Raw genomic sequence first — 19,676 nt, forward strand, 5'->3', positions numbered from 1 at the left:
AGTGTGTAGGGTGGGAGTTTCACTTTTACACTAAGGCTAACCGTTTGACACCATTATCAGTTTATACTATTATGTACTGTATGTGAGTTGTGTGCAGTTCAGTAAGTGATCCAATTATCCTAGCAGGCTGCTCAGTAGCCAGTGCACTATAACTTGGTTCTTCATTCATAGCCATACATGGGCTCCAGGAGGATGTTCTTTTGCTGGATGTAAATGTTCGTCACCATCACTCCCACTCTCCTCAGCACTGTGGCCAGCAGACTGACTCAGAGTGTGACTGAGCATTAACACTAGAACAACCGTGCCTTTTTTACCTACTAAAAGAGCCGCCATCTTTACAATGCTCAAGCTGCTATTTACACACAACGACCACTAGTCAGCCGCTTGTAAATTAGCCTGCTTCCTACACAGAAAAACGGCAAAATAGCTTTATATTAGCTCATCCTGATGTGATTTTGAAAATGTAAGGATACTGGGGTGGTAGAACGCACATATCTAGGAAAAGTCATGAAAGGAGGGGTCCTGAAATTTGATCGAGTGCAAAGATAGAACATTTTTCTTTACTCACTAATTGGCATCTCTACAATTGAGCCCAACCCCCCCTCGTCATATTTTAAAGAACACCCTGATTGTTGACATTGCTGAGGTTATTTTAGTCTGGCATCTTTTCCCCCACCTCATGACAGAGATGGCATGTTTTCAACAACCCTCCTCTGTGCCGGGGAGAGCACCTATTCTACCCATTGTCAGCTTCAAAGTGATTCACTAGCATTTCGACGCAGACATTCATTCGCAAAATGTTGCATATCTTGCTTTTTGATTGTGTGCAGCTCTCTGCCAATCTGGGTTTGAGCTTTAGCCGTTTCTCTGCTCTCTGCCAGCCCGAAAAAAAAAGCCAGCTGCCAGTTCATCATCTCTTAGGGGGGACGAAAGTTTAAAAATGTATTCATTCCTTAATCTCATTTTGTTTATCATTTTTCTCCATCTAATTCCCTCTCTGCTCTAAATCCAATTTCACTGCTCTCATTGTCAGTGAGAAGACGGATTGCTTCGTAAATCAACTTCATCTTTCTTTTTTTTTCCCTGTCATGAATTGGATTGTGTACCTCTGATTTCATTGTTTATTTTTATTCAAGGTTCATTTTGTGAGAAGAACTTACGTGGTAAAACGTAGTTACTAACTCAAGGTGTGCTGTGTGTAGGCTATTTAACAGTAAGGTCGTCACATCTGTAAAATAAGTTTGATCAGCTCACCTACAAGTATACCCCAAATGTATATACCATAAGCATTATGTCCATTTAGCTCTTGAGAGAGGACCCCTGCAAGCCAAAAAGTAATTCTGTGCCTTGAATTCTAACCATGGTCAATTGCTTTCTGCAGGGCCTTAATTCCCAACAAATTAAAAGAGCCATAATGGAATGTGATTTTCAGCCTTGTGTGTGATCCCTGTCACATTTGCCTGGGCCCCTGCACAGAAACACATTTCCCCCCCACCCTTAGGCTTTGGGTGTTCAGAAATGCGTTTTTGTAAATGAAAGAATTAATGGCCTCAGTAATCATGCAATTAATCGGTAGTTACAGTAATAGCCCGCCCATCCTCTAGTGAAAAGACAAGCCCTTTTTGTTCTAGAGTTGGCCATATAGCTGGATGCATAGAGTCCGAATTTAACACTAGAACAGGTTAAATGGAGGGTTAATTTCTGTGAGTAATTTCTTTTTTTAATATCTTTGCACTCGATCAAATTTCAGGACCTCTCCTTTCATGACTTGTATGACTAGATAAGTGCGTTCTACCACCCAGTATCCTTACTGTTACGTCCCCATGTGTCCTTGTTGTGTTTCCTTCCCTCCTGTGTTCTCCTCTGTCATTCTACATCCAGGTGCCGTCAATTGGCCAATCTATTCCCTCATTCATCATTCCATTCCCGTCCAATCAGAAGGCTGCCCGTCTGTTTAAATGTTCCTCCTTGTCTCCCATTGTTAGTTGACTGTTTGGTTGTGTTTTGTTTGTTAGTTTGTCAACTCTTAGCTTTAGGTTATTTGTGTTATTTAGTACGTATTTTCCATTTAGTAGTTTGTTTAGATTAAGATTAAGCCTGGCCCTGCGGTGGCGTAGCGGTCTAAGCACTAGCCACTAGTGCAAGCTGCCCACCGGGGACTGGGATCGAATCCCGGTCTCGCCAGACCTGGATATGGCCGAGGCACACAGGGAGCGGCATATTGAGCGGCCGCTCCAGAGGGCGGTATAGGACTATTTCCGGACAAGGATCCGTCGCGCAACAGCGCCCCCGGGGTGCCGGAATAACGGTGCTGGGCTCGAGGAGCCAGTCAGCTAGTCTGCCTGGCGATCTCCTCTGGGGCTGCCGGCCACGGGGTCGTGCGGCGGATCCTACGCAATAGGCAGGGGATAATTGGATGCTAGGTTGGGTTCAATTGGATACTAAATTGGGTGAAAAAGGGATAAAATCTGAAAAACTAATTTAAAAATAAAAAAGATTAAGCCTGGTTGTTTGTTTATTTGATTTAATATTGAGTACAGTTTATTTTCTATTTGTATTGTCACACACTAGCCATAGGAAACAGGTGTAGGTGAGATACCCTTGGGTATACATTACATCACGTAGGCTCATCTATATTCTGCCATATTCCATTTATACATATAGTAAGCAACAGCACTACTGCCTTGCTAGTGCTTTTATATTCATTCTATGCATGTATATGTTTTTATGTGTTTTATTCACGTTATGTTCTTATTCCTGTTGTAAAGCACTTTGAGCTATATTTCTTGTATGAAAGGTGCTATATAAATAAAGCTTTACTTACTATGTTAAATACATTAGGCAAAGGAGTGGCTGTCATTATGTAGAATTGTCATCACTGGTAGGGTCTCACTTTATTCATTTGTTTCTTTGGGTTGACACCGCTCATAGTCTACCTGTTGTCCTATGGCTTGTGTTTTTGTACCTCACCACCATTTGTTTATGAAATCATTGCACTTTAGTTTTTCGTGTGGTGCTTTTTATTCGTTTTTCCCTCCCACATTACAAGTGGCAACATATTACACCCGTTATGTTACGGCTCCCCCTACACCCCCTAGACGTAGAGCCATACGATCTGGGAGTGCGTAACACTTACATTTTCTAAATCACATCAGGATAAGCTAGTATAAAGCTATTTTGCAGTTTTTCTGTGTAGGAGGCAGGCTAATTTACAAGTGGTCAACTGGTCGTTGTGTGTAAATAGCAGCTTAGCATTGTAAAGAAGGTGGTCTTATAGACGGCTCTTATAGTAGGTAAAAAGGCACGGCTGTTCTAGTATTAAGCCCTCGAGAGCACTGCCATATTCCATTTATACACATACGTATAGTAAGCAACAGCACTACTGCCTTGCTAGTGTCAGTCAAATGGAAATGTGCAGGACACAAACAGTATACTCCCCTCTAAATCATTCATAATTCATGCAGTATATCTGGATAACACTATCTTCTGACCTTTCAATGCATTCATGAGAGATGGCAATTGGTGCAGGGAACCCCAAAATATAATGGCCGGTGTCATCTTCACTCATAGTGACATTGGTACAGTCCGTTGCTAAAGTAGAGGCGCATTTGAATGTGTTGCTGACCTGAATCAGGCGTCCTTACTCACCGAGGTACACGCCTTGGGTGTGAATGTACGCTTGTGACTTTCCTTAAATTCAGTGAGCGAAAAAACTAAATGCTTCTGACATTGCATGACATCTCCCCGGTGCATGCGTCTCCCGGTCCCAGGGAGAAGGCTACATATAATAGTGAGAAATAATAGCGACCGAAATGGCAGTCTTATCTGGACAGATGGGGGAAGATGCTTTTTGGCGTCAGCTGCGGTGCCTTTTATGGCGACATGGTATCATTGGCTTGAACAATCTTTTGACAGGATCGCATGCATGCTCTGAATACATTGACATACTACCAACACAGTCCATGAGTATAAAGTAAAAACAGATGAAAATGCACGTTATTCATTTATTTGCATTGTGTAAAGCATGCATTCTGTCTGTCTGTCTGTCTCTCTGTCTCTCTCTCTCTCTCTCTCTCTCTCTCTCTCTCTCTCTCTCTCTCTCTCTCTCTCTCTCTCTCTCTCTCTCTCTCTCTCTCACACACACACACACACACACACAGATGACAGAGGGGACATGCATATTGCAGCACACCCATTCCCTAATGATACATAACTGTACTGTATGACATGACAGACAGTTACTCAGTCTCTTTTGCCTCTACATTTACATTTTCACAGTCTAGTCACACACATGCCTTTGAGAATCACTGCAAGCTGTAATCAGACGTTTCCAGATACGCTGGCTTGATTGAAGGATTGGTGTGTGGCAAGCATTATTTATTTCCCCCCAATCTGAAAAATAAATCACATGACAGTGCAGACAGTGCTGTTTTTCCTCCACTCCATCCCCACCGCTGGGAAGATACAGCCGAGAAGTTGTAGGTGAAATTGTGATTTTGTTTTATGTGACTGAGATTGAGAGTACCGTACAGGGATAAACACAGTCAGAAACAGCAACACATATAGAACAGACTCCCAAGGTCATTGCTGGTTCATTATGTTATGAGTGTGTGTGCGTACATGCGAGTCTCTGTGGCACCTTATGATGCTGTCAGATCGTATCTGAAATGGTTGATGTCACATGAGATAAACCAGTGAATGACACCGTCATTTGATTGCTGTAAAGTATTTTGACCTTTATTGACACACAGCAGATGTTTGAGTGTTGCAGTTATTCAGTGTCTGATCTAATGATTACATCTGATGTATTATTATCATTATTTCAGTTATGCATACAATTCCATTGTGATACACCACAAGACAATCATGAGACAAATGTAATGTTTACCTTTAAAACTAGAACAGCCATGGTAGCGACTGAGTAAAACATGTTTTATATCTTATAATTTCAGGACCCTCCTTTCATGACTTTTCCTAGATATGTGTGTTCTACCACCCTTATATCCTTACATTTTCTAAAGCTAATATAAAGCTATTTTGCAATTTTTCTGTGTAGGAAGTAGGCTAATTTACAAGCGGCAACTAGTGGTCGTTGTGTGTAAATAGCAGGTTGAGCATTGTAAAGAGGGTCGTCATTTGACGAGGTGGCTCTTATAGGTGGTAAAAAGGCACGGCTGTTCTAGTGTTAACAGGTTTCGTAAGGGTAAACCCAACATACTGCAATACATGATGACCACGCCTCCTCTAACCCCTCTCTCCTCTGTCCATTTTGTCTTTTCTCGTTCCAGCCTGCCGCAACCCCCGCTGCTTCCCAAAGAGTGGACGAACCAGCCAATGAATTATGAATGTTGAACAAGATGACCTCCTCTCGGCAGCAGCAGATGATGAGAGGTCCTAGGTGGAACCGGGCCTTGTCCGACCCTTTGTTCGTGCTGCTCCTGGCCCTCCAGCTGCTGGTGGTGGCAGGTCTGGTGCGCGCTCAGACCTGCCCCTCGGTCTGCTCTTGCAGCAACCAGTTCAGCAAAGTCATCTGCACCCGCCGGAGCCTGCGCGATGTCCCCGACGGCATCTCCACCAACACTCGCTACCTGAACCTGCAGGAGAACCTCATCCAGGTCATCAAGGTGGACAGTTTCAAGCACCTGCGACACCTGGAGATCCTGCAGCTCAGCAAGAACCACATCCGCAACATCGAGATCGGGGCCTTCAACGGGCTGGCCAGCCTCAACACCCTGGAGCTGTTCGACAACCGACTCACCACCATCCCCAATGGGGCTTTCGAATACCTCTCCAAGCTCAAGGAGCTGTGGCTGAGAAATAACCCCATAGAGAGCATCCCCTCGTATGCGTTCAACAGGGTGCCCTCGCTGAGGAGGCTGGACCTGGGCGAGCTCAAACGCCTCACGTACATCTCCGAGGGGGCTTTCGAGGGGCTTAATAACCTGCGCTACCTGAACCTGGGCATGTGCAATCTGAAGGAGATCCCCAACCTCATCCCCCTGGTGAAGCTGGACGAGCTGGAGATGTCTGGGAACCAGCTGGCTGTCATCCGGCCCGGCTCCTTCAAAGGGCTTATCCACCTCCAGAAGCTGTGGATGATGCACGCCCAGATCCAGATCATCGAGAGGAACTCTTTCGACGACCTCCAATCGCTGGTGGAGCTCAACCTGGCCCACAACAACCTCACCCTGCTGCCCCACGACCTCTTCACCCCGTTGCACCACCTGGAGAGGGTCCACCTCCACCACAATCCCTGGAATTGTAACTGTGACATCCTTTGGCTCAGCTGGTGGCTCAAGGAGATGGTGCCGGCGAACACGAGCTGCTGCGCGCGTTGCAGCTCTCCCACCAGCCACAAGGGGCGCTACATCGGCGAGCTGGATCAGAACTATTTCCACTGTTACGCGCCGGTGATCGTGGAGCCTCCGGCGGACCTGAACGTGACCGAGGGAATGGCCGCCGAGCTGAAATGCAGGGCCAGCTCTCTGACCTCGGTCAGCTGGATCACCCCTAACGGCTCGATCATGACGCACGGCGCGTATAAGGTCCGCATATCGGTGCTCAACGACGGCACGCTCAACTTCACGAACGTCACCATGCAGGACACAGGCACATACACCTGCATGGTGAGCAACTCGGCGGGCAACACCACAGCTTCTGCGACGCTCAACGTGTCCTCCACGGACACCGGCGTTAGCTATTTCACCACGGTGACGGTGGAGACTATCGAGCCGGTGCACGACGAGGGGCGTGCCACCGTGCAGCAGAAGGTGGGCCCCACCTCCTCCGCTGGCGTCTGGGAGCCCGTCTCCTCCTCCACCTCCACCACCACCACCACCACCACGCGGAGCCCCCTCTCCACCCGGGCCACGGAGAAGACCTACACCATCCCCGTGACGGAGCTGGGCGGAGAGGGGTCCCTCAACGGGCTGGACGAGGTGATGAAGACCACCAAGATCATCATCGGCTGCTTCGTGGCCATCACCCTCATGGCAGCCGTCATGCTGATCATCTTCTACAAGATGAGGAAGCAGCATCACCAGCAGAACCACCACGCGCCCACCCGCACCATTGAGATCATCAACGTAGACGAGGACTGTGTAACGGGCGGGCCGGGCATGGAGGGCCACCACCTGACTCTGCCTCCGCTAGAACATGAGCACCTCAACCACTACAACACCTATAAGACTGCGTACAACCACGCCTCCACCATCAACTCCATACACAGCTCAGCGCACGAACCTTTGTTAATCCGGGCCAGCTCGAAAGACAATGTACAAGAGACCCAGATCTAACACATTTCATAATGAGACATATTAGTATCCAATTGAACCCAACCTAGACAAAAACTGATGAAATTACAAAAAGGACATTATAAACTATTGGCGTGTGAGGACAATGGTGGATAAATGGAGAGACTGATGTGTGATCGGCGAATCAGTGGTTGGTGATGTTTATTAAATGACATTGGGAACTAGGGTATGTCTACTGTTTCAAAAAGTGTCTTTACAAAACAGAAGTTATTTATTTAAGAAAAAATCTATTGTGGTTAAATCAAGAAAAAAACTGTATTCTGCAATTATTTTTTCAGCACTTATTTCATCAGATGTTTTTCTTTTCATTTTTTGGTGGTTTACTAATATGATTTTAAACTCTATGTAAATCTCATGCTGACCATCAATCTAAAGACAGCATAGCTCAACCTTAAACAACACATATCTAAGTTTCCCCAGATGATGTCTTGTGTGTGACAGCAACCTCATTTCATCCCACAGACATAGACAATTATAGATCATGTCAAAGATGTTTTTCCTGCCACAAATTAATTGCAAGAAATCATTTGTGACCATCTGTTAATTTAGATGGATTAAAAGCGTGGTCGTTATCTGAGGGTGAATACAGGGACTGTCAGCGATGAGATCTGATAATAACACAATATTTCATTAAATCTTCCACTCACACATTCGACACAGATGTACACTAGCCTCTGCCATTAATAGATTGGGGACAGTAAACAAAAGGAATGTGTCCCAGAGTAGACCAAGTCCAACCGTTAAGAACATGCAATTTATTTCGGTTCCACTGAAATGTACGGAATACAGAAAATGTTTCTGGAGTGTCTAATTTACCGTTTCATACCGTTTGTAAGAACTCTCTCCCTTTTTCCTCATTCTGATCCATCAGATTTGTGTGAGTCACACAGGGATGCCTTGATATAGTATTGCTCTACGGAAGTCAATACCGACACATGAGCGCTCCTCTAATAGAATAACCATTTTCCCAGCTCCCCAACCGCCTCTATGATGGTGTGCCTGGAGCTGTCACAGATCAAGTTGATAATGAGACACCTCAATGCACTCCATGTGATCCCTGACCCCCCCACCTTAACCTAGACCAGTGTAGAGCTGGGGTGCAGTGAGGAACACACTGTACGAGAGAGTGAGGAGTTTAGACTGAACACAGCTGATCAAGCACATTGCCCGTCATTTGTCATCCACATTCATGCATGGGCATGGGCATGGCAGCCCCCAGATTCACACCAGACCCCTTGCCAAGCCCAGATCTGGGTCCAGAGAGAGAGAGAGTGCCAGAGCTTATGCTTTGAGAGGCTTTAGGGGATGAGGCGCATGGTCTCAGGCTTCAAGCAGATGTTCAGGTCGCACCTGTGTCCCTCCGCCTCGGCCACAACACCATTTCCATTTTAATCGATGCGCCCACAGGCTCTGGGTGGACACGGCTTCACAGCCACCCATCCCTCTGGAAACCGTTCAAAAGGCCCCACAGTGAAAAATAGAGCCATAAATACAGGGGCCAAGGAAGTACCCTTCAGATCCAAGGCTTAGTGAGATGCCCCAGGTGTGTCTTTATAGATTAAGTGAACTGCTGTTTTTTTTTTTTTCTTCCCCTCTCGTTCTCCCACTCCCTCTATAATGTCAAACTTCTAAGAAAGGTTATGCAACTGTCCCTTTTTATTCCGTTAGTGTTAGTGTGTGAACATTTTGTACTATCTGTGCAATGTAACATTCTCCCCAGGAGAACATTGTTCCACACACAGTTGTCATGAACAAAAGCACTATTAACGATGCAGTATGATGTCAAACAGGTATGTTCAGTCACCATGGAAACCCGTGACCTTGAGGTAAAAGGCAGACAGTGAACACGTTTCCATTAAGTCTGACGCTTTAAGATGACTCAGATTCAAACGGTCAAACAATTGGCATTTGACTTCAATTTGGAAACCATGTTTGGAAGCGATAACTGAGGCTGTTGGGTCATCCCTGTTGCTTTTACTCTGTACACTATTCAATTCCTTAAACTCAGTGAGGATTAATTTTCAAACCCAGAGAATAGCTAAATGCTACAATCACAGTCACCTCTACTGTATAACTTTGAACCTAAATAGTAATCCTTTAGATCAATAAACAGTAACTCCATCACGCAGAAGATTTTTAAAACTCAGCTTTAGCCAAGATGATACACACATATTAGTTTATTAGTTTGACATCCCTGTCAGTAACGAGTCATTGTAGAATGTCTTTACAGTACATGGAGTTTAGCACAGTTGTAACCATGGATTCCACCGGTCTTTAAGTATGTCATTTAGTCTGCGTTTGAGTTGTCAGTGGTGGGGTCTGGGTCAATTCCTCATATTTGATCAGGAGAATCTGTCCATCTCCCTTCATTGTTACTTTGGTTTATGTAGATCATTTGGAAAACGTTGATAGTACATTTATTTCATTTTAGTCAGCTCATCTCATTCTGTATGTACTGTATCTCAATGTTTTGATTGGATAGGGGGCAAGATTATTTCTTTTCCACATTATTTACGTCTTCTCTGAGAGGGAATGCTGTTCTAGTGGTAGATTTCTATAAAAATACATTTTGAAAATAAAATAAAACAAAAAAACTTTTTAAATTTTAATTTTACATTGTGCCAACAACCTGTTCTGAAAGTAAAAAAGAGAAACATGCTGTAAAAGAATAAGAAATTGATTTTCATGTAAGCATACTTTCATGACCTTTAAAAAAGATGAAGATCGATTATAGAAACCAGAGTTTGTAGTTCATACACAAAAATAAGGTTACAAATAAACTATTGTTGTTTTTTCTGTATGGTCTAATTCTTATTTGTAATGCGGTTGTCTTCTGGAGATGATACAGTTGAAGCTCAACATTACACCACCCAAGGGACAAAGTTTTTGCTTAGAAAGAAAGGGCACCTATTGAGGTGATAAAGAATCAGGTATGACAGCCGGACAGCTGGATGCTGAGAAATAATTGCTTTCCTGCCCCTATTCATAGCATATACATCACAGTTTCAGCCTATAATTATGATGATTGCCAGCAGGTTCCAACAGTGACTAATGTTCTTGGTAATAGTTAATTGTCTACAGTAGAGATGATTATGAAATTAACATTGCCTTGTCCTTGTCAGGTGTCATATTTGAGACATTGATAAACATCCGGAAAGTGTGAATGATGATGGTTATTTCTTGAGCAATTGTGGCATAATCTGTTGAGGTATACTGTGTGAAAGAGGAGCCATCTATGAAGGATAGCATGCAAGGTGTGCCCCCTTAAAAGAAAGGGGATCAACCAATAAAGATAAGATATCTGGATTTTTCTAGGCTCTAATTTAACAACCATGACAACACAATAATCACTATCCTCTTAAACCACTCCCGATCAGCAATTATTCCTCGTTTTTGAGGTGTTTTGTCCCTAACATACCTTTAGGGGAGGAAAGCAGGCCTGGAATTCTAAATGCTCTTGACTTTTTTCCACACTAAGGTTTATGAGATTTGGATTCAATTAATCACAAAATCTGATTTTAATTCCAGATAATCTAGGCGAGTCTATTGTTAGCACATGTTATATAACAGGGGAATCAAATGAGGGTGAGGGAAGAGGGAAAAAAATTCCTTCACTAACAAAGAAAGACATCCGTATTCAAAATATTTAGCACTTGGATGAATGTGAGACAAAATAGCATCTTAACAAAAATTTGTATATCTAATTATAACTCTCACGTGTACTGTATTTCTCATTTTAAATTAGCTGTCAACCTTCAACTCCCAATGCCATGATTAGTGACGTTGACGTTAACGATGACTCAAATTGATGGGATTTGTTATTAATTATTTACATTACCGAGGGGTGGCCTAGGGTTATATACTAGATTTACTGTATCAATTAGGGGTGTAGAGATGTCATTATCTGTATCTGTTTAACCATCAAAATGATCTGTCTCTGTATCAGTATTCAGAAGACCAGAAATGGGCGTGGTTTATACCAGAAGTCAGGTTAAATCGTCAGATTTCATATTTTTAAATCTAAAGCCCCTTTCACACATAGTTCCCTGTAATTTCCATGGAATACCAAGCTGTGTCAACCGGGCATTTTCACTGCTCACACTTGAACAAAATGCCTGACAATTACCGTGTTGGTCCCTTTCACACTATGTCGGCATTGTCTGGTTGCGCGATCTACTTGAATCATGCATTCAACTGATAACCAACTGGATGCCGAACTGGAACTGGAACAGCTTAAGAATTAGACATATTGCTATGCGCTCTGCGCTGCGGGCTCTCCCTGCTGACTGACAGCTGCTGGGAGGAGATAGTGTGTGTGCACTGCTTGTATATCACAAAATGTACATTTGATGTAAGCTAGCTAAGTAGTAGTAAGTAAGCTAACTATGATTGGAAACGACATACTATCCAGTTGTGGAATTATATTGGCTGCTCCGGGCTTACACAAGCTAGTTGAATCACGCATTCAAGGATGCACTGGAACGTAGTAGACGTTCAAACGAGACAGGTGCGTGAGACTGCCATATACCATATATATCTGCCATATATCATACCTCCACTATGATTGGAAATGAAGTAGTGTACAGTTGTGGAATTATATTTAGTAGTAGCGATATTCAGAGTCTGGGGCAGTTCTTATGTGTGTGAAAGGGGCTTCATATTAATTGGCAATGCCATGTTTGTGCCTTCAAAGCATCAAATAGATTTCATATTGGCATATCATTTATTATGAAATACATTTCCACATCCTCATACTGTACTTTTCATCTCTCTCTCTCTCTCTCTCTCTCTCTCTCTCTCTCTCTCTCTCTCTCTCTCTCTCTCTCTCTCTCTCTCTCTCTCTCTCTCTCTTTTTATAACTAAGCTAAGTTTTATGAAGCATCTAAACCTCCCCACCCCCCCCAAACCCCCCACCCCTCCCCCCCACTTCAGCTGGTAAGGTTAACTGGGGAACATTGAACAAACAGAAACTGAACAAAATATTGTACAATTCGAAAGATTCTACCCAGGCTTGGATCTCTGGTACCATGGGAACTGGTGCTCTAAGATTTCTATTTTGTATTGTAAATAGAAAGTATGCACAGTAAAGATATGTAGAAAAATATAAGAGAATCATCTTTAATTGCAGTTCACTAGGGAAACAGGAACTACTACTTACATGAACAGTAATTACAAAAACAGCCTATTCAAAGCAGAGTTCTAATGTAAGCAATGCAGCTTACTTCAAGTCATACAATCAAAACTGTGAACACATCAAATATGAACATAGTGTCCAAGGCAAAAGTTCTAAGAAAGAAATCAATTAAGATGATGTAACTCGTAGGCTGACAAGGCGTGCATTGACTTGTAACACAGCTCTTTCCTTGAGCTGGTATCAAGGCTATTTATTGATATGGAACCACAGGGAGAAGGGATGTAACAATTAAACTGAACATCATTCAAAACAGGCTATTGGACACATATCACTTGGAGCAACTCAACTATAAAATCCATTGCTATATAACATTGGCACAATGGTACTGTCATGAGAGATATGAATCGAGTGGGAGAGTAATGATGCGTTTACCCACTATCCTCGTGGTGCACAGACGGGACTGTGCAAAACTTGCGCAAGAAGCCCACTACCTCAATTTAACTCCCATAATAGGGTCAGTGGCTATGCATAACAGCAATACCTTATACTATTCCAGCAACAGATACAATCTGGCTGACATTGAGGGAAATCAACATTTGTTGAAGAGACAAATAACCAATGATTATATAATAGACTATTAGGCAATGCCTCAATGTAGCAATCAGTCACATCTTTCTCCTGCTGTTTTGCCCAACTAAGTTTTTCGTGGCCCTAGTTATCGAGTTGTAGGTTCAATTCCTAAATAGTCGCTTCGCAGTTGCTAATGCACTAACCAGTCAGTTTTAAACTAGGAAAATTAAGGTTTATAAATCAAAACATAATGTAGTCTCAGCATGCTTGTCTCTTACTGTTATTACCAAAGCGAGACGTTTCTGGATCATATTGAACAAGTACGTTATACGATCATCCTACTACCGCTTGTTAAGTCTGACGTCAAAAGTGACGTTTAGCCATTTCCGAGTCCAAACCAGAAATTCCCCGCACCAGAGTACCTGTGAACTACAGCGGTAGAATGACAGTTTAATCGTTTTTTAGACTCGGATCTATTCATACAACAAGGGACACAACACTTTCCCGTTTTCTCCATATTGTCAGGGTATTTGAGCCTCGGAAAAGCGCTATATAAATATAATTAATAATTATTATTATTTCGGCATTTCGAAGACAGCGCCTCAGCCAACGTTGGACCCGGAAACACGTCACCACTTAACAAGCGGATTGCCATGAGTTTCGCGTCAAGGCATCAAAGCTGCCTGTTTTGCACTGACTCGGTGGGGACGGCTACAGAATACTTCCTGGCTGGAGTGAGATTTTGATTCCATGGGCTTAATCACGGGTACGCGCATGCGCACACCTACTTAATCACGTGCACATTTTGGACTCGATTCACCGTCAGGGTTTCAAAAAAAGTATGCAGTTTACACATGTGACGGGAGCGGGAACTTAGGTCTAAGATTTGAGGATATGGCCTGACTAGACTACGCCAACCCGGGACTCCCACCCAGCGAAATAATCACAATTTCACAATATTAGACATACACTAACCCAATAAAGGGCAGCAATATACCCAATCATATACCCAATGAAGGGCAGCAATATACCCAATCATATACCCAATAAAGGGCAGCAATATACCCAATTATACCCAATGAAGGGCAGCAATATACCCAATCATATACCCAATGAAGGGCAGCAATATACCCAATCATATATCTACATATAGGTGAGTGTGCTGCAGTTAGGAAATGTATGTTATTTTGACAAAAATACATTGTACATAATCAATGTATTAATTTAATAACAGGTTAGGCAAAGTTCTGTTCATGTAACCTCAATCATTGCATCTTAACCCCCACTAAATAACCATAACACCACTGCACTTAAACAACTTGTATACTAATCCCCTGTGTCTCCAAATGAGCCATCTCAGTGCTTTGCATTGTGAAATTATCCATTTTAGATGAGCAGCAGTCAACCATTTTTTTGTTTTTTTGAGTGTGATTCCCTGTTGACGTGGCCAATCACATCGGCTCTGCCCTGATGTCTGCATTCTAACTCATGCCGGCAGGTTGCACACCAAAAGTGAAAAGGGGTAGTCCCAGGTGTGATGAAAGGCCATTCCTTGGTCCACTGTGAATTACATTTGGAGCCATATGAGGCTGCCCCTGCATCCTTCCTTTTTTTTAATGGAATACACTGTGACTCACACTCTCAACAGTCTATGGGGAAGAGATATAGATTTTTAATTAGCTAATTGAACAAAAGGTTAGACACTGACTGTTACAAATCATAACACATTACAAGCATAATGGAATTAAAAAGTGGATATAAGTGTGGTAAACAGCAAGCTACAGTTATAGTTATTTGCTAGCAAACGTTACAATAAAAAAAACTGCTGGCTAGTGGCTAGCAACGTTGACTACTTTACTTGTGAAATCTCTGGTGTCTGGTATTGTGAGCTAGCCATGTTTAACTTCGATGGTCTCATTGAAGATTGCACTTGTGTCTCATCATCTCCATTTTCCACATATCTCATTCTCTCCTCTGACGATGTTCCATTCCTGCAGCCTATTCTGTCCCTGTCTTCCTCTGCACTGTTTTCTAATGCTGGTCACTCGTCTCTCTCTTTCTCCTTCTTAACATATCTCAATGAGGTCATCTGGAACAGAGTTGATCAGTCTTTCAGGAAAACATACATAGTAGCTAACTAAGTAAACTCCTCAAAAAAAGTTTGGAAACTTGAGCAGCTGTCCAATCAACACGGAGATAAGCATCACGCACCAATCAGAGAGTCATTTAAGATGCAGCTCCATGGAAACACCCATATGAAACACCCGGTTTTCGAATACTCAGCTATCTTCTACAATCAAAGTTGTTGGTCACTTGGCTTAACCATTACTATACCAGAAAGACTTTGACCATATACGTTCGCCTGTTCATCTCTCTTGAAAGGTGAACGCGTGTGTCACACGCCAACAGCGTGAGAATTGTCAACCCTGCCCTAGTATCAATAATCACTGATAACACATTCTATTACATTCTGAGGGTATTTTAACTGACAGATGGGACAGTGGACTTCTTTGTTCCACATGTCTGAAAATGCATGTTCTGTCCTGATGTTTTGCTCCAGTGGGGACAGTTGCAGCCCACTGCCTAAGCATATCAAACTAATTACTGAGCTGAAGGACTGCTAAGTGAGCCTTGCACTTACAGTAGGCTACAGTAGAAAACCCATGGCACCAGTTCCCATGGTACCAGAGATCCAAGCCTGGGTAAATGGCAGTATTAGGGGGGGGGGGGGGGGTAAGCCCGTGGGCAGATTTCTGCCCACCACACATGTGGACTGGGTTACATAGTTACGATCAAGCGGTATTGGGTCTAACCAACACAAAGCACATAGGAATGCTCTATGGCCAGCAACAGCAACATAGGCTCAACCATTGGGAACAAGCACATTATTCAGCAGATAAAACACGCAACAGAAATCAGCTTTCTTAACCAAGCCTGAAGCACATACTGTAGATAAACTGCAGTAAGCTTAATGGATAGCCTAGCCCTACATTGTATTGATCCTATGTTATTTGTTCTAGCGTTAAACATTGCCCTAGCGTTAAACATTGCCCTATTAGGCTAGTAGTAAACTTTATTCCAATTCTGTGCAAATAATAAAAGCAAACATTTCATGAGAGGCTCTTAATCTACCTACTGTGTACTGTTTTAGTGATTTGTTTAAATTTGGCCACGATATTGCATATGCAATATGATTATTTCATCATCATCTAACAACTTCATTGTCAATCCCCTTTAGCCTTAATCTCATTTATTCCCCAACCTAGCCTTATCGTAAAAGTGTAGGAGCAGGTGATGTGAGGAACTCAAGTAAGCCTTCCTGCATTCAAAGTTGACTCAAAATGATTTGATGAATGAATGAAGAGACTACTATTTGATCCAACGCATAGATTGTGAGAGAACAGTAAAAGTTGCATTATAGAAAGCCTTATCTTCATCCATGATGTGTACAGTGATAACCACTTGATATCATTATCCAAAGTAAATTAGCATCCCACAGAAAAGAACAAAACAAATATCACATTTTTAAACAGCCAAATAGACCTGTATTCCCTCAGCTGCCACGATTGACTGCCATCACTTTCATGATCCACTCATGAAAGTGGCCTTCCGTTTTATCAAGCCTTCCTAAGAATAAGGTACACCGTTTATTATTGTTTCTGCTCTGAAGTTGTAATGTCTAAAAGTGAATTGCCAAAGTACAGTAGGCAGACACCTGCCTGCTGTACCTAACAGACCACATTAGGAGAGAGGTGGATAATAATGGCAAATTCTGTGCCATGGTAATGCTAGACCTGCAAAAAGCATTTGACACAGTGGATCATGTCATTCTGCTGAGCAAACTAAAAGCTTTAGGTTTCAACAATCAAGCAGTCAAATGGGTCCAGTATTATCTTTCAGACAGAATTGTCAGATTGTCAATGTTGGGGGCACTTCCTCCCAACCCAAGGCGTTGGAGTTTGGGGTCCCTCAGGGCAGTGTCCTTGGCCCACTCTTCTTCTTACTATATATAAATGACATGAAGTCAGCCTGTTCCTGCGATTTGTTTTTGTATGCAGATGACTCCGCATTATTAGTATCTCATAAAAACAAGGACGAGGTAGAAAACATCTTAAGTACACAGCTCCTAAATGTTAGCAAATGGTTTTCCAATAATAAATGATCGTTGCATTTAGAGAAAACGGAGGCTATCCTGTTTGGCTCGTAGAACAGACTAAGAAGACCTCCAGTCTTCAAGGTGAAGCTAGGCGATACAGCTAAAGAGTCCATGAATTACTTAGGATGTATTCTAGATAACCATCTCTCAGGGGTAAACATGGCCCAAAAGGTGCTCACTAAGGTCAACCAGAGGATTAGATTTTTGGGCAGAATATCTAGATTACTTTACAGACTTTAGCAGGGGCTCTAGTACAAAGTCATTTCGACTATGCATTGCACATCATGGTAAGTAGCATACACAAGAAGCTAAAGAACAAGTTACAGACTTCTCAGAAGAAGCTTCCCTGTCGTACTCACCTCGAAACCAATCATTTTGCAAGCCTTAGATGGCTCAAGGCTGATGCTGGAATCTCAATGATTAAACTTTCCCTTATGTGAAGAATTATCCTGGGTAAAGTTCCTAAGTACTTCCATATGTATTTCAACTGTATTAGGGAGCACCACCAGTACTCCACTAGAGAGAGATCTACTGATTTTGTACCATATAAATGTAATAGCTTGATGGGAAAAGAATCGTCCTTGTACTCTGCTGCCAAACAATGGAATAGTCTACCTAAATAACTTAAAACTCTACCGAGTTTGAGTAGCTTCAAAAGTAATCTGAAGAAAAGGCTCTTTAGTAATTAGGTAATTGATATGGGGGGAACAGTATTATAACTCCTGTTGGGTGATACAATCAGTGCAGGGGTTGTATTTGTTTGTAAAATGGATGATACCATTTTTATTATTGTACACTACTGCCTGTATGCCAAACCTGTCCTGCTGATTGTCCTGCCAATGTCTTTGCTTGTCCTACTCTCTCCTTCATCTCTCCACCATTCTACATCACTTAACATCAAAACACTACAACGGAAATAAGCCTCTGGCTTTCTTGTGTTATCCTTGACAGGTTTTTTGTATGCTTTTTAGGCTCCTTTGGAGCTGAATGATTTGATATGTATTTGATACAACAACAGCTATAGGCCTATAGGTGCATACAGTATTATTACCGGTAGTTTGATCCAATGTAATTCGCAAGAGAACAGTAATAGTTACATTCTAAGTAGCATAACTAGTATGGAAGCTTTGTCTAGATATCTCAATCGCAATATAATAATTAAAGTAGAAAGATGCAAACATATCTTATGAAGCTGTATATCCTACCTTCAGATGTGTGCAGGTGATGATACAAAGTCAATCCTAACATCACCACTAGGAAACCACCTGCTTCAGTGCAACAAGAATTGGGTTAACTAGTTCCTACATTAAGTAAGTGACTACAGGTGGTCAGAATCAGATACCTGGTTGAAAATGAAATACTTCATGATTGTCTAACAAGTGCCTACCATTCACATCTTGTGTTAATACGGGAGATTTCCAGGAACATAAACGGGAGCACAGCGGGAAAGAAAGGTAAAATACGGGAGAATCCCAGGACAAATGGGAGGTTTGACAGGTATGGTTCTAAGACTGGTTATGAATCTGATAATACCACCAATATAATTGTCTATTCTGAAGCTGTCCTATGCATGTTGTTAGAAATATGACATTGTCTATTCGTTAACATCTTTACGTCTTCTCAGACAGACGCACTGAAGGACCGTTGAGGCTGAACAGCAAAGTGATTTCACTGGGTTTCCAATCATGTTACTCATACATCAATGCCAACTTTCCATACTTACCTATTGGCAGGGCAATTAAAACTATGATCATTATTGTGCAGTACATGATAAACATTTAAGGGAAATTAATACAACATAGGTCTCAAACAATAGACACAATATGCTGCTCATGTATTAAAAATATGATAAATAACTCATGTTTTGCAAATTCCAATATGTAATGACTTAACACAATAAAAGCTGAATGTTGATTAGCAACCATTTTTTGCTAGGAATGAGCACCCCAGTTATTCCATTTGAATTTGAACACTGAATATACCACTGCATGAAGTGTGCAGAAACTGGAAAGTAGGCATAGAATCAGCAGGTATTTGTTAACTCACATTAAAGTGTTGGATATATTGTTATGCAAATCATGATGTTTTGAACAGCGGAGAGTAAGCCCCAAGATACCATCTGTCTCCCAGGGGTGCAAAGGAGTGCTACAACATGCCTGCTTACATAGGGGCGAACTGTGCTTTTCTCTAGCAGTAGTGAGCATGCAATACAAACACAAAACACAACACGATATGCGCAACAAGTATTTGTGGGGGGGATGTGCCAATGTGATGGTATTGAAAATAATAAAAAGGAAGGCATTGGCATCCAGCTTGGCTGATGAACATGATGCACATGAACGTGTGTGTGCATTGACAGACATTGGCATTCTCAGTACCTACAGTTTCACAGCCTCCAATGCAAATATGATGGCGTGACCGTCTGGGAGACGGTAGGCGTAATAGGGGCAACAGCATTAGGAGCGCTTAGTGCACACACTTTGAGTCCTGCTTCAGGCATTAA

The 19,676-nt window shown here is 42.4% G+C and overlaps 1 protein-coding gene across 1 annotated transcript; it reads left to right on the top strand.

Annotated features, from left to right (window-relative positions):
- Positions 1 to 5,345: 5,345 nt before the first annotated feature.
- Positions 5,346 to 7,295, top strand: LOC308164905 (leucine-rich repeat-containing protein 4C-like; the record flags this gene model as incomplete). The annotated part of the gene is made up of 1 exon (XM_080538971.1): positions 5,346 to 7,295. One exon carries the CDS (start codon positions 5,346 to 5,348, stop codon positions 7,293 to 7,295), a length of 1,950 nt encoding a protein of 649 aa, XP_080395097.1.
- Between the last annotated feature and the right edge of the window lie 12,381 nt (positions 7,296 to 19,676).

Source organism: Nansenia antarctica, assembly GCF_963989245.1.
Source record: "Nansenia antarctica genome assembly, chromosome: 9".
NCBI classification, from domain to species: domain Eukaryota; kingdom Metazoa; phylum Chordata; class Actinopteri; order Argentiniformes; family Microstomatidae; genus Nansenia; species Nansenia antarctica.